This window comes from Manis javanica, chromosome 8 (assembly GCF_040802235.1).
Source record: "Manis javanica isolate MJ-LG chromosome 8, MJ_LKY, whole genome shotgun sequence".
NCBI classification, from domain to species: Eukaryota; Metazoa; Chordata; class Mammalia; order Pholidota; family Manidae; genus Manis; species Manis javanica.
This window is the reverse complement of record NC_133163.1, coordinates 87,211,386-87,226,292: the sequence shown is the minus strand read 5'-3', so window position 1 is coordinate 87,226,292 and position 14,907 is coordinate 87,211,386. Positions and strand designations below refer to the sequence as shown.

General features: G+C 34.7%; 1 protein-coding gene across 9 annotated transcripts in view; it reads right to left on the bottom strand.

The window, feature by feature from the left end:
• Nucleotides 1-14,907, bottom strand: part of CDIN1 (CDAN1 interacting nuclease 1) — a 209,106-nt gene that overhangs the window by 147,404 nt on the left and 46,795 nt on the right. For 7 of the 9 annotated variants that reach the window (XM_036998442.2, XM_073211595.1, XM_036998437.2 and 4 more), the window contains 2 exons: nt 7,217-7,262; nt 6,263-6,327 (listed from right to left, as the gene is read on the bottom strand). The exons of the other annotated variants lie outside the window; for them this stretch is intronic. Coding sequence is in view for 5 of the 7 variants with exons in the window: in XM_073211595.1 (XP_073067696.1) it covers nt 6,263-6,327; nt 7,217-7,262 (111 nt within the window). In the remaining 2 variants the exon portion in view is untranslated. The remainder of the gene's footprint in view (nt 1-6,262; nt 6,328-7,216; nt 7,263-14,907) is intronic. 9 annotated transcript variants of the gene reach the window in all.

Below are 14,907 nucleotides of genomic sequence, written 5' to 3'. Positions count from 1 at the left end.
TATCTGCCCTGGATTTCTGTCATAATCTCCAGCTCTCCTCATCCCCTAATGCTACTAAAAAGAAACAGAGAAAATGCAAAACTCTCCAAATCCATCCCAAACATGGTAGCCAGAGTGATTTTTTTTAAAAACAAAAATTTGAATGTACCATTCTCCTTAAAACACTTCAAAGGCCCCACATTAAATCTCAAGGTTAAATGATAACCCCTTAACAGATCTTAGAAGATTTTTATCATGTGGTTCCAACTTACTCTACTCGACCAGCGGCATATCTATTCACTGTTCCCCACTCTAACCTTCACCTAGAGAACTCATGATTCAGCTTATATGTCTGCTTCTTCAATTCACCACAAGCCTGGAGTAAGTTAAGTGTCACTCATGTGCAACCAAGGAGCACCAAGTGTACATCTCTCCGTCATTTAACAGAGCATATGGCATCTGTTTCGTCACTTGTCCACCGCAGACCTGTCCCCCACTGTAAGACTGAAAGCCTGATGAGGGGAGAACTGTATGTTATTCAATTTATTACTATGCCTAGCACAGTTCTTGCCTTGTATTAGGTGATTATATTAAATGTATGCTTTTCTTTAATAAATGACGAATTAAAAAATTTTTAAAGCCATGTTGGATAGGAAAATAAAATTAGATATGGACACTTTCTCTACAGTATACTGCTTGAGTGAATAAATTAATGATATTGGTTTGATAATAAAAACTGAAGTCAACAAATGAGGTCTTCCACATAACTGTGAGTAGCAGATACTGAATTACATTATTTCACAAGTCTGCTTATAAAGATGTGTGATTTCCCTATAAACAAAGTAGAATAAAAGCAAATGATTTAAGATGGGGACAGTCTCAGGATCATTAAAATTCAAATAATTCTAACAAGTTCATTTTCCATATATTGGGGCTTCCCTTGAAAAAACTGTTTAGGAATTCTAACTGGGAAATAACTCTTTCAGAAGTAAGAAAAAAAAACAAAGGGGAAAAAAAGTGTAGTTTAGAGAAAGATCCCTGGGAAATAGGCCAGTTAAGAACCGCAGGTCGATGCACAACACTTCCATTGCACTGACAGATCTGCTCAAGGAACAGCCAATCAGTTCAGTCCAGTCAGACCAAGTAATCATGTGTTCAAAACCTCCTAAAGTGCATGTTAAGGGTTCAGATTCTGGGTCAGAGTACTGATATTAGGATATCTTTATTTGTGGGATAAGTGAATGTTGAGTACCTTTTGACTCAACATTCACTTATCCTGCAAATATTCTTGAGAGCTAATTTGGTTTGAAAAAAAGTATCCATGCACCCACACCACTTTTTTATTTACTTCTGTTTCATAGGATTGACTGATACCTTATTAAGTTGTGAACATGGAATAGTGTTGGGCCTTATTCACATTCTGAAACAGCAGCAGGGGACAAAATTCTATGGTTCCTGCCATCACAAAGATTTTATTACACTGGGAAAACAAACAAGGAAAGGACAGAAAAATAAATACGTGATATGATGATATACACTACCATACAATGTAAGCTGGATGGGCTGGTCAGGAAGCCTGTCTCTAAGGAAGTGGCTCGTGAGTCAAGACCTGCGAGAGGGAAGGTGTCAAGCCAGAGGGGAAAGTCCCCGGCGAGAGAAAAGTAAGTGCAAATGTCAGGAACACGCTTGGGGTGTCTGAGGACTGAAGCAGAGCTTATGAGGGCTGATTAGAAACAGTGATAGTAGCTAGACCACAGACCGCTGCCTATGCCAGAGAACTGTTGTTTTGAGTCAGAATGACTTGGCTTCATGTAATCATTGCATCATCAATCATTATCCAGTCCAACACTTCCATTAAGTTAAGAGAAACAGGAGATGGGCAAACAATAATAACCCACTATCCACACAGTCTACATAATATTTAAAGCATTTTTCTAATTAATATAGTATAAATTCCTAATTATGAGTGTGATAAAGCTCCCCCATTGGTCACATAAAGAAACCAAACCTAGGGTACTGCTGAAACCTGCCTGGGCTCTCTCTCAACTGGTAAGCAGTAACGCTCTGAAATGGAACCCTATCCCCCAAGATCTACTGAGATAGGTTCTTATGTGAACAGGGTAGACCTGCTTCTGAATGCCTTTATTTCTCAATTTCGTTTCCCAACCATATCTTATAACACTTTAGAAGTGTTAGGAAAAAGAAATTAAGTCAAAATTGACTTGAGGTTGTATTTGTCCTTTTTGGGAACTTTGTCTCCCATATCAAGCGACTTCAGGCTTATTCAAAATTTTAGATAAGCAATTAAAGGGCCATGATAATTACAGAAAATATTAAGTAAGGACATAATTAGAAATTCCTAATGCTATCCTTCTCTGCATCCTCCAAGCATTTTGTGCAAACTTAATAGCCTAGACTTTTCACACAGTTATAATGATATGTTTCTGTCTCCAACTAGATTGGAAGCTCACTGGGGTAGGGCTATACAAATGAATGTTGAACCTTCATCCAACAGAAGCTGAGCAAAGATCTGAATTATAATTGAGATATAAAAGATGTGATTTTGAACACTACATTAAGGTGACTTGGATTATACTTCTAAAACCTATTTGCAGATTAAAACTGTTTTGCATAGAAGCTGCATGTCATCCTCTACTTTGCCACAAGAGAACTAACAAGTGGGTGAAATCAAACTTAAAACTTCACAGAAGGTCCATTTTATGCTTTTTTGAATGTGAAAGATCCATTAGCATCTAAGATTAAAATAATGTGTATTGATTTTAAATATAAGGCAAATTTATTTGATCTTTAATGCCATCATAGTAACTATAATGGCAAAACTTCAAACACCTACCAAAATTCTATGCTAAGTTTACATCTGTATGCCATCTTTGTTGACTCTACCTCTACAATCTCTGGAGCCCATCTTAATTTATGCAGCTATTTTCCCACTAAACAGAGCAGTTGAGGGTGTGTACTGTATACTTGGTTCCTAGCAAAATGGGTGGGACATAATGAGTGCAAAGTAAATTGTGCTAATTAAACAAGACAGTGGTTCAAATTTCCAGAAACTGTTTTTATCATGTAATGTCAATAATATTAATATATTTGAACCAAACTTTTTTCCATGTGAAATTCTGAATTTAATTCAATCGATTTGATTCTCTAAAGCTAATAAAGCTGACCCAGAGACAGTGTGTATTGGGAGAAAGGTGGAAATGGGAGATGATATTTCTAAACTTTGCTATTGATGGGGACTTGCAAATCTGACCAGCTTGCGAATGTTTGTGTATGTGTGCATACATGGCCATGTGCACCAATTTACGTGAATCTAAATACATTTAATCAACTATGCTTCCTATTTGTAAATTAAATGCCACTAGCATGGGGAAAAAATAGAAATTGTTTTCAAAATGAATACTCAAACTATGTCTGTACATACACAACATGAAGAAATGAAAAAATTTCCTCAATAATTCAAAAGCTTGAAAAACATTTTCTACTGATAATTGAATACACTGAAGTTTCAGTTAACCAAGATGGAATTCAATTGTGGATTATATGGTTTTAAATAAAGACTTTGAATTCTGAACTGAAATCATCTCAGTGCTGCTAGGAATGCAGAGACACAGGAATTCTCTGATATTGCTAGTAGGAAACCATTAAAACATTTCCGGATAGTTATTGGGCAACATATAATAAAATATTTAAATGCTTATTGTTTGCATTAGTAATTACCTATTTAGGAATATTAAGAAACCAATCCAAAATGCAAAGACTTCTGGACCAAAATGTTCATCACAGTATTATTTATAATATTAGAACACAGGAAACAAAAATGTTCAACAGAGGAATAATTTAGTAAATTGAGATACTTTCATGTGATGAAGTAATATAATCAATAAAATGCTTATAAAAAGCTTTCTACAAAATAACATTATGTCATATACATTTCCCCAAGTATAAAATTTAGGATGCAGAATTGCATATATAGTAAGACTTCATCTATATAAAAATAGATTGACAAAAGACTAGAATGAAAAAATACCACAGTAGTCATTTCTGGGCACCACAATTATGGGCAATCATTCATTTCTTTTTTATACCATCACAAATGTGCTTTATTTACACAATTGATAAGTATTACTTTTATAACAGAAAAAATTAAAGGGATTGTTAACATTGTCAAACTGCTTACATATTTTTTGATATATTACAATTTGTCTTTATTCCAATCAGCTGGAAAACAAAAATCTTTTAAGACCAATTTACCTTAGAAAACACAGGGACATTGAACATGCACATTCAGAACAAGAGGCCTGTGAGGTCAGCCCAGCCAGGAGGTAACAACGGGGCCCATCTCCAGGCCCGGAGCGCAAGGCACCAAGTCAGCAAGCAAGGAGGCAAAGCAGGAAACCGGTCAGGCTGCTTCCTTGTCAGTCTGCCCATTACAGCCTGACTTCACATTTTTGTTCCAAATGCCATGACTCCTTGAAGTAATTGAGTTTCTCACATTTAAATAAATGTGAAGAAATAGAAATATACTGCGGTATTCTCATTTTTATCCACTCAACTGTTTATCATTGAGTAATCATACTTAAAGAAAAGAGTTTTATTTCTGGCCTGAACTATCCAGATAATCCAATACAGCATGTTCATACTTCAATAACTAAATATAATTTTTAATGAAACTAGGATTTTGAAAAGCAGCACAAAAAGATCTTAGAAATCATCTAATTAAAATGGGCTTTTTACAATGAGGAAAATGATTATCAGAGGGCAGCTCTACGGCCTACTTATGGATATCCAAATTTCTAGGAAATGCTCTATTTTCCTTTGCTATTATGTTAACAAAATTTTAAAATCTGGACATAGAACCATACTTTTACATGATGGCCTAAAACTACATTTCTACAAACAAGAGTGCATTTTGACATGTAAATAGCTTTTCAGTCTTTCTTTGAAGGGTCTGTGTACCAAAGCAGTTGTTGGCTTCATAGCACTTCATGGGTCATTCTTAATTTTCTATGTATGATTTAGGTTATAACTCAAATTTAAATGATGATTTCACTGAGGAGATTATGACTTTTGAATGAATAAATTCAAACTTTACAGAGACTTTTTTAGAGAGGAATCCTCCTAGATATAAATGTCTGTGTTTGTATGTGGCATGTGTGAGTATCTTTCTTAAAGACACTATTACTGAAAACTGAACATATCTTTTATTATATATTTATATAAGTGAGTAGTTTCTTAAAAAGTCTCAGCTCAATATCTTTTTTCAATAAACACCTCTTGATTGTTAAAAAAATGACTTTACAGAAACATGATACCAGTATTTTATCTATATATTCACTTTATTCATAAAATTTTTGTGCATAAAAGTCATTCATCTAAAATATGTGGTGTCACTCTCACCATAGAAAGGCTGATCTGTCAATCGTAAAAACAGTAATTTAAGAACATCTTTCAAGCATTTTGCTCTCCAATATGCACTTGAAATATTTAAGAAAACAATTAACACTTTCTAATGGAAACCATTACCATTCACTATTATAAATCATTCATGCTTAATATAAAAACAAGAAAATTTTTGGAACTTTTTAAAAAGAGCTGTCCTAAAGATTCCTATTTGTTTTAGAACAGAGGTTAAAAACTTTTTATGATACATTAGGGTGAAATCAAAATATTTCTGGACACAATATTGTCAATTTAATACCCAGATTTGCTTTTTAAAATATTTAACCCCATTTAAAATATGACAGTTGTACATTATTATATTTCTCCATACATCCTTATTTGATGTCTTTTTTATTTCTAAAATAGCTAGTCCAATACTTATGATGCAAAATACACCTACTCCAAAAATTTAACCTTATTTTCTAATATATTTTCCAACGTGTTTATCTAAATAAAATACAAATGAAAATTGGTTTGAGAACTTTTACACATACATGTAAGATACATGTTTATATGTACATATTCACCTATACAAAGCAGACATTTACAATAAGTTAAAGTAGCCAACTGAGATTTCTAGTATTGTAATGATTTCTTATATAATATGTATGTATGCATTTCAATCAAAACAGTCTCATCATGTTCTTTAAACAAAGCATTTGAGAAATCATTCAAAAACATAGTAAGTCTTAAATAACAGACTTAAAACAAAAATGCCTTGGAATGTTACACAGAAAATTAATTTAGTAATCTAATTTATTCATAATTATTATTACAATTAATAGGTACGATGATACCCTCTAGTGGGACAGGCAGGTCATACCTCTGGTAGTAACTTTCAATTGCTTCCGAAGTATGATGTTTGGCATGTGTTCTTTTAATGTGTTTCTGAAATAAAACAAAAAAGATCTTTGTGGTGTGTCACAGATCAGGTTTAAGAACAAGAATGACATATTTCTTGATCCCACCATCTAGCACATAGGGCAAACTGAGTAATAGCTTGGGGATTTTGGTCGTGGTAGGTCTTTCTCCATTCTACTCTATGAACCTATGCATTTTAATATCTACTGTTTGGCTGGGATGTTGTCAGACTGTACCACAAGGTACAGTATATATGTAAAAGCCAACAGGGTCATAGTAATTTAATCTAAATAAGTTTGCTTAGGGTTGCAGAGGGCAAAGAAAAATTTGTTTCCTCTTTGAACCTTTGTATTAATTTTCCCTCAATTCAATTCCTTCGAAGTCCTCTGCACTCTAGTTTTACAATCCAATTGCCATTTTTAACCAGGAAGAACAATGCTTAAAAACAACTTATTTGAAAACTACAAAAAGTAATTCCATAGAGACTTGCCACTTGACTGACACCTGTCATCTCATGATAAATGACTCCATTTTCTGCCTCTCTTACCTTCTGCCACTCCAGCAATGGTCATTTATCATCATCTCTGTCAGCAATGGAAAGCGGCACTGACAGTGCAAGTCAGCAAACATTTAGCACATGGAACCACGCAACACAGGGAAATTATTATTGTCAGAATAATAATGGTTTAGCATAATTTATTACAGGTCCACCAAATAAGCAAAGGCTAGATGTTATTAGACAGATGGATGGGTAGGCTTGGCAGGCCTCCACTGAGACGCAGGCGGTGCTTGATGTGGAAAGGAGAACATCCTCCAACCCAATCAGAGAGCTGGCAGTTCAATTACAAAGAAATAAAGGGACATTCATCATTCAATTAGGCACCTGTCAACCCTCACAAAGGAGAAAACTTCTAACCTGGTACTCCTGGGAGAAGATGCTCAGCAGAGTGGCCTGCGATTGACTGGAACAAATAAAAGAAGGACAAAGTTAATTACTGGAGTGTACGGCAAAGAAACAAAAGAGGAAAGAGCTTCAAAGGTAGGCCTGCTGCCCTGTAATCTAACAGAACATGAAAACAAGTGCGGAAAAGTTGTTCCAGATGAACACCTCAGACAAAGGCTTCCTGCTGCTAGGTCAAGGAGAGAGAAAAAGGGAAAGGGAAAAATATGAATGTCTCAAAGCAAACTATCGCAGGATTTGGATTTTTTTTAACTTTAGAGTGATTGTAAATCATTTCTGTAGCATAGTTATGTTAAAAGAGACCAAAAGGAGGCAAGGTTTATTTCCATTAATAGGTGATGGAGTTAAATTCCCCAAACAATGGAAAACCTGCATTCATTTATTGGCGACATTCTGATATTTATTTTGTTAGCAGACAGGTATCCTCTTCTGTAGCTTTCTCAGATTCAGGGAAAAAACTTTGGTCTTCACTAGAAATAGCACAGAGACCACTGGAACACTCCTACTGACACTGGCATGCTTTGAAAATAGACGCCTTCACAGCAGGACGCTGAGGTCCTCGGAGTACGTCATTCCCAAAGACTGCCGTAAGCCTTTCTCGTCTAAGACACTACACAATGTCAAACACCTGGCACTGAAGCAACCTGGGAAACATTCTTCCCACGTGGGAATTTTCCTCTCACAACTGTTAACATTTGAAAATGAGACAGAATTTTTTCTCTCTAAAAAGCAATCAATATCCTACTGATACTCTTTTTCACTGCCCTCTGTACCTATTATATCTTGAAAGCAATTAATTAGTTTTGATACATTTTCCTAATAAATGCTATCTGAATGAATTACTGTGTTAACAATTGGACTTTCATAGTACACCAAAGCACTGTGAATAATTAAAATTTTTCTCTTCATGAACGAAACCTCTTAAACTCAACACAGGTAATTTGGAGACTGTAAAATAAACACACAATGAAAATGGGCTCCTCCATCAGCTCTGTCCACGGTTGTAGCTGAACTGAATTTTAAGGACAGTTCCCCAGCTAAAGATATTATGGCATCCTCAGTTCTTACAGTACTCTCAACTCCTGACCAACTTCTCAACTGGAACTATTTATTCCTGGATTTATTTCTCCAACTGTCTCTTGGTCTTTCCATTCTGGGCATCTACAATTACACTTTTGTTTTATTCACAGCTTAGTTCCTCTTCATTAGTCTTTGGGCCCTGACTTACAAGCACATTTATTTCCATCATACTTTTTGGTGCATAGACACTGACATTTTGTCTACCATTAAATGATAACATAAATATATACTGCTGTACCATGAGGGGCTGTCTATTGCACATATCTAACATACTGACTTCTTCATAGTTTATAAATACTTAGGCTTAATTTTGCCATATTTTTTCAGAAGATGATTCTCAGAAACCCTACTAGGGTAATGTGATTTCCATGGGAAGTTCAGGCAAGCCAGACATAGTAGGAAGATTGTTATATATAAAATCGACTCTTTCAAAGGTGGTTTCCATTTTTAAAGAGAAACTGAAAAGACTGGGTTATAACCAATTTATAATTTTATTCAATCATTTCTCAGTACTTTTGAGTTACTGAAACAGTCCTTTAGTGATTACAAGTTTTCCTTGATAAATATTTATCATATTTTTTAACCTATTGTTTTGTAATCTTGTAACAGTGGAATGGCATTAGAAGCCAAATCTATAGTGGTATGCAGAAGATGACAACATTGTGACAGCAAGTAAAGAAAAGAGCACACCAGGGGACCCCTAGAATGTCCTCTGCTTAAGTCGTGTGAGAATGGCTGTATGGAGCAGCAGCAGCCATGTTGTGGCAATGGGAAAACAAACATGAGGACAAGGCCAAAACAGTGGGAACAGCAGGCCACACCTTCAGGACGTTGTTGAGATGCCCAAGGGACAATGAATTGAAGTGACGACCCTCCAAACTTCTCAGTAATAATACATGTCTCTGTTTTTTAACCCACAAAGACAAAAAAATAAAATTGCCAGACTTCTATGTGCCCTGCAAATAGATGTGATTGAGGGAGGAATCTGAGAAAGGGTGCTCCATCATCATGGCACACATACCGACACAATACTTGAAAGCAGTTGTCCCTTTTTATACTTTCTAATTCTCTTTTTAGCTGGCAACTGTTGTATTTGGCTTTCGTAAAATTGTTCCTGCCTGCCACTGTATCACTAAATTGATGTGCCTAGAGATCATAAATTAGTGTATGATTTTTTCATACAAATTGTAAACACTGTTAGGGTACTACTTAGCCTCATTTTATACTGTGCTCAGGATTCTTCAAATGCCAGACAACAAACCAGTTTTCCATACAGTATTTAACTCAGTTTATCCCCAGTCCCATCCAGCAAAGATAATCAGTAACCTGAAGGACATTAGAGAAACGGAACATCAGAGGGTTGGATGGTCCACGTAGACTAAGAGCAGGGCGCAGCACAGACTTGTTTTGCAATGCGACTTTCACACAAGTAAGAAGTCCTCATGTTCCTAGGTGGAGACTTTAAACAAGGAGGCTATTAAGGAAGAAGATCCCACTCATTCTATGTTCTTCCTCTTCTCAAGTACCCAACTCTGAAAAATCCCACAAAGAAGTAAATACCATTATTTACTTTTTAAGCTCCTTCTGCTATAAAATCTAGGCAGCTTAAATGTCTATACTCTATTGGTCTCAAACTTCTCTGAATAAACTGAATATTATTTCAGGGACTCAGGAAGCAGAACCAAGGGAGATAAAGCAGAAAATTCCTACAAAGCATTAGGCTCGGACCTCACAATTATAAGGTACAACCTCTCTAAATCTGTGAAAGAATACAACAGCACCCTGGCTCTATGTGGTTGGCGATTCAGAGCACTAGTAATGGAAGGTTTCTACGAAAGCAATGCATCTGTGCTTTCTCTCCCCCACTCCCCCCCCACAGCACTACACACAGATTTTAAATTTAGAGTCCTTTCCCCCCGCTATAATTCCAAAATGGAATTCAGTAAAACAGCAAATCTTGATACAACAATATAACTTACCTTACTTTTTTTCAGGAACATAAATGCAGAGAAGAAAGTGCAGAGAATTACTGATATTCTGGGAAATACTGGGGGCAGGGGGAGTGATGATATTTAAACAAAATCCAAGAAATAGAGAACAATTTATTAATCATACTTCCCCCACCCCATTTCCCAATTTCGAGCTTCATATCAAGGATGCATTTTATGCCTACTCATAGTGAATATTCCCACAAATGACTATATAGATGGCAGCATTAAACTTAGTAGTAATCAACTGTGAAAAACATTCTAGAAAGTTATAGTTTTGATATATATATATGAAAAAAGTGGTTACTATCCCAGGTTCTTAACTACTTTTGCTGGTAAACTGCTGTCACACACAAAGTAGCTGTACAACAAAAGCTGAAATTTACATTAACACTTACTTTGTGCTGAACACTTTATTTTACCCTCACAACAACCTCTGAGGTAGGAACTATTATTTTCCTTATTTTAAAGATGTAAGGAAGAGAAATGAAGGAAGAGAACTAGAATACTCAATTAAAGAGCTAAGTAAGTGATAGAGTTGGGAGTCTAAGTCAAGATTCAATTCCAAAACCCAAACTCTTATTCCCCAATGCTCATTTGCACTTCTAACAGTTCCCAGAAATAGGTTGTGTATATCATGTGTCCTCATACCCCTGCTTGAGCATTTATATGATCTTATATTACACGCCAAACAACCTTGAAAGGCAGGCATTGTTGTTTTTTGATAGCAAATTGAAGCCATAGGATGTCAAGTGTTTTGACCAAATTTCATGGCCTTAGACAATATTCCCCTTTTAAAAAATCAAATCGCAGTCTTCCTTTAATTAGCTACATAAAAATGCTGTTCTTTTTTGTGTTGAAAGAGAAAGGAACTACTGATTTAAAAAACTGTTGGGTAATTTCCATTATTCTGCCTGCAGTTAAGGTATATTTTGCTAATAATCACACCATTGCCTGAAGTGTCTCCATATGATCGCAGATGTGTCCTGTTCAACATGATTTACTGCATATAAAGCAGTTTTAAATCCTTCCCTGAACAACACAGGTAAAAGTAACTCGATCAATTTTTTTCTATAGAGAACAATACCTCTACAGGTGTTAATTTTGTTAAATAATATTTAATAAAGTGTTTTCTAGTTATAAAACAGTACATATTCTGTCAAATATCCAGAGATGTCCATTGTCAGCATTCCAGCATATATCCTTTCTGTGGTTGTACTCTTTGGTGTGTGTGTGTGTGTGTGTGTGTGTGTGTGTGTGTGTGTGTGTACATGTGTGTACACACATACCCATTTTAAAAATTGGGTGTTTTAAAATACTTTTACGCAACATGACTTCATTATTAATGTTTATTATTAACTTCATTATTAACTTACTAACAGTAAATTTTATTCATGCCATTATCTATTACTCATTTTAAATTATTTTGATTGTAGACACATTTACAAAAATAGAGCAAATGTGCAACTCAAAGAATTCATAAATAAAAACAAAATCATATAATCACTTAGGTCGACAAATAGAATACTGCTAATATTCCAAAAGGAATCCTACCCAATCATCACTCCTCTCACAAATGAACCCAATCTTTATGGTAACTGCTTTCTTGCTTTTCTTTAGTTTTACCACCCTAACATGTATCCCTAAATTCCACAGGTTAGCTTTGTCTGTGTGTAAACTTTACATTAATAAACCCACACAGTGTGCTCTTTTGTGTCTCATTTATTTCACTCAATATGTCTGTGAGTGTCACTCATGTTAACTTAAGTGCAGGTTGTGCATTTTCATTGTTGTATAGGATATTCTATTGTATAAGTATATGCCACATTTATCTGTCCTACTGTTGATGGACATCTGAACTATTTCCAGTCTTTTGCTAATGACAGAAGTGCTGCTATGAACATTCTGGCATACATTTCTTGGTGTACAAGGGCACACATTTCTGGTAAGTATAAATGTAAGAGTGTACTTCTGAATCACCTGACATGCAAATTTCGATCTTCTGTAGCTACTGTCAAACAAGTTTTTGAAGTGTTTGTAATTAAAAACTCCCACCAACACTAAAGGAGAGCCCTCATTTCTGCACAGCCCTGCCACACTTCCTCCTGGTCGATGGCTTGCCTTTTCTTTTTTTCTTTCTTTTTTTTTTTTTTTTTTTGTGGTACCTTTTGAAGTTTGAAGTTTTTAATTTTAATCAAGTCCAATTTATCGATTTTTTAATTTTATTACTGGCACTTTTTGTGAGTACTGAGTGTTTTTCTAAGAAATCTTTGCCTACCCAAAGTCAAGAAGATATTTTCAGTATTTTCTTTTAGAAGCTTAATAGTGTTCACTTTTATACTTAAGCCTATGGTATATCTTGAATTAATTTTGTGCACTGAGATAGGAGTTGCAGTTTGTTTTTGTTATTTTCACACACAAATCTAATTGATTCCCACATTGTCTGCCCACTGAATAGCCTCGTTGCCTTTGAAGAAACCAAATATCACAGGATTCATTTTGGAACTTTATAATCTGTTCCACTGATTTATTTATTTATCTTTACACAGATAGCACACTGTTTTGATTACTGCAGCTAAATCCTGCACATCTAATGTAAGTACTGATGTATTTAGGTTTAAATCTATCATCTTAATAAATGGTAATTGTCTTATTATACATTCCTTTTCTCTCCTTTCTTGTCTTTTTTTCAATGACTTAATACTTATTCTTCATCATTTTCCCCTGGCAACTTGGAAGATGTATATTCTTATACTATTCTTTTAATGATTTTCCTATGTAACTACATGCCTCCCCAATTTATCAAAATTTATTATTATTTGATGATTAATTGCTACCTGGAAAATGTAAAAACTTTTTAACACTATCTACAGTTCTCCTGTCCTGAATATATTATTGACATTGTTTTAATTCTGTGTATATCTTAAAATTCACAAGACACTGGTACTGCTTTGTATAGTCTCTGTTCATTCAAACATACCTACAAATACACATTTCATTGACCTTTATTCCTTCCTTCTCCAGTCTTCCACCTGGAATAACTTTCTTTTAATAATTCCATCAGAGCAGATGTGTTGATGATGTCAATTCTGGGCTCTTTTCAATAATAATGTGTCTTATTTCTCTACCAGGTTTTAAGTTTTGTTTGGTTTTGTTTAATCTTTAGTTTTTAAAAGTCTAAACTCTGTGGTATTTAGTAAACTCCTGGTTAGAATTTGTTAGACTTCTTAAATATGTGGTTGGCTACCTTTCATTTGGGGAATATTCTCAAACATTATTTCTTCAAACATTGCTTTGGCACTCTTCCTCCTCCTCCTGAGACTCCAGATAAGTATATGTTAGCCTCTGTACTATATCTTCTCTCTCTTCATATGATCATCTTTCTGTTATTCTTCATTACCTGCTGAGTATTTCCTTCCCATCTATCTTTCAGGTCACTAATTTCCTCTTCAATAACATCTAACTTGCTTGCTGTTAAATCCATCCAATTTCAGTTACTGTATTTTTCATTTGTAGATTTTCTATTTGATTGTTTTTCAAATAGGTTCTCTGAAGAATGGTTCAGTATTCTTTTTTAACTCTTGAATGAAGTACAATTATAAAAATTTGCTTGGTAGGTCCAATAAGTGGAGCCCCTCTTGGTCTATTCTACAATTTCTTCTGGCTCTCATTCATGGTGTCATGTTTCCATGACTACATATCTCTTATTATGTGAATTCTATTTGAAAAACTACTTTATAAATAACTGGAAGACTAAAATGATATTATCTTACTCCAGAGAGGATTCTGATTAGATCCAGGATCACTTTCGTTCAACTTGAGGTATTAATTTTGGGGTCCAAAGAGGTAAATGTAAAGCTGAAATATAGTCATGTGGAGTTGTTTTACTTTCAGTTCACATTTACTCCTAGGGTATAGCCCTTTAGGGTCTTGCTTCAAAACCTGGGACATTTATAAGAGCCCCCACTGTTGGTGGGCCCTAATCTCTAAACCTTGTCCTCTAGCCTTCTAAAACTATCAAAAGTCCTGTGTAAGAACAGACTAGACTACATCTAATGAAAGAAAGGGTAATTCAAATTAGAATTTGGTGATTAAAAATTAGTCTCCCAAAAACCCTTATTTTCAGAAATTAAAAACTGCATTCCTAATTAATTCATAAAGAGGAAATCGTAGTGAAAATAATGGAAATATATAAAATTAAGTGGCAATAGTATGATGTATCAACAGTTGTGGGAAACTCATTAATTGGACATTTGGGAGAAAAAAGGAATTGATTTTATTCTAGGAGGTTCCAGTGAACTGGAGATCTTAGAAAACAAAATAAAATAGAAAGAAATGAGGATCAAGAAGAAAAGAAATTAATAAACCCTCCATGTCAGCGGATGTAATGGCTTTCTAGATAGAAAAAAATCAGACACTATATAAACTATAAAAAACTAGTCAGAGATCTCAGAAAGGTAAATAGATATAAGATTAACATAAAAATAGATTTCTTTTAAATCAGTAATATTCACTAGAAAATGGAAAAAATTGATTTCCTTCATAACAGATACCATAAAGTACTTAGAAACGTAATTT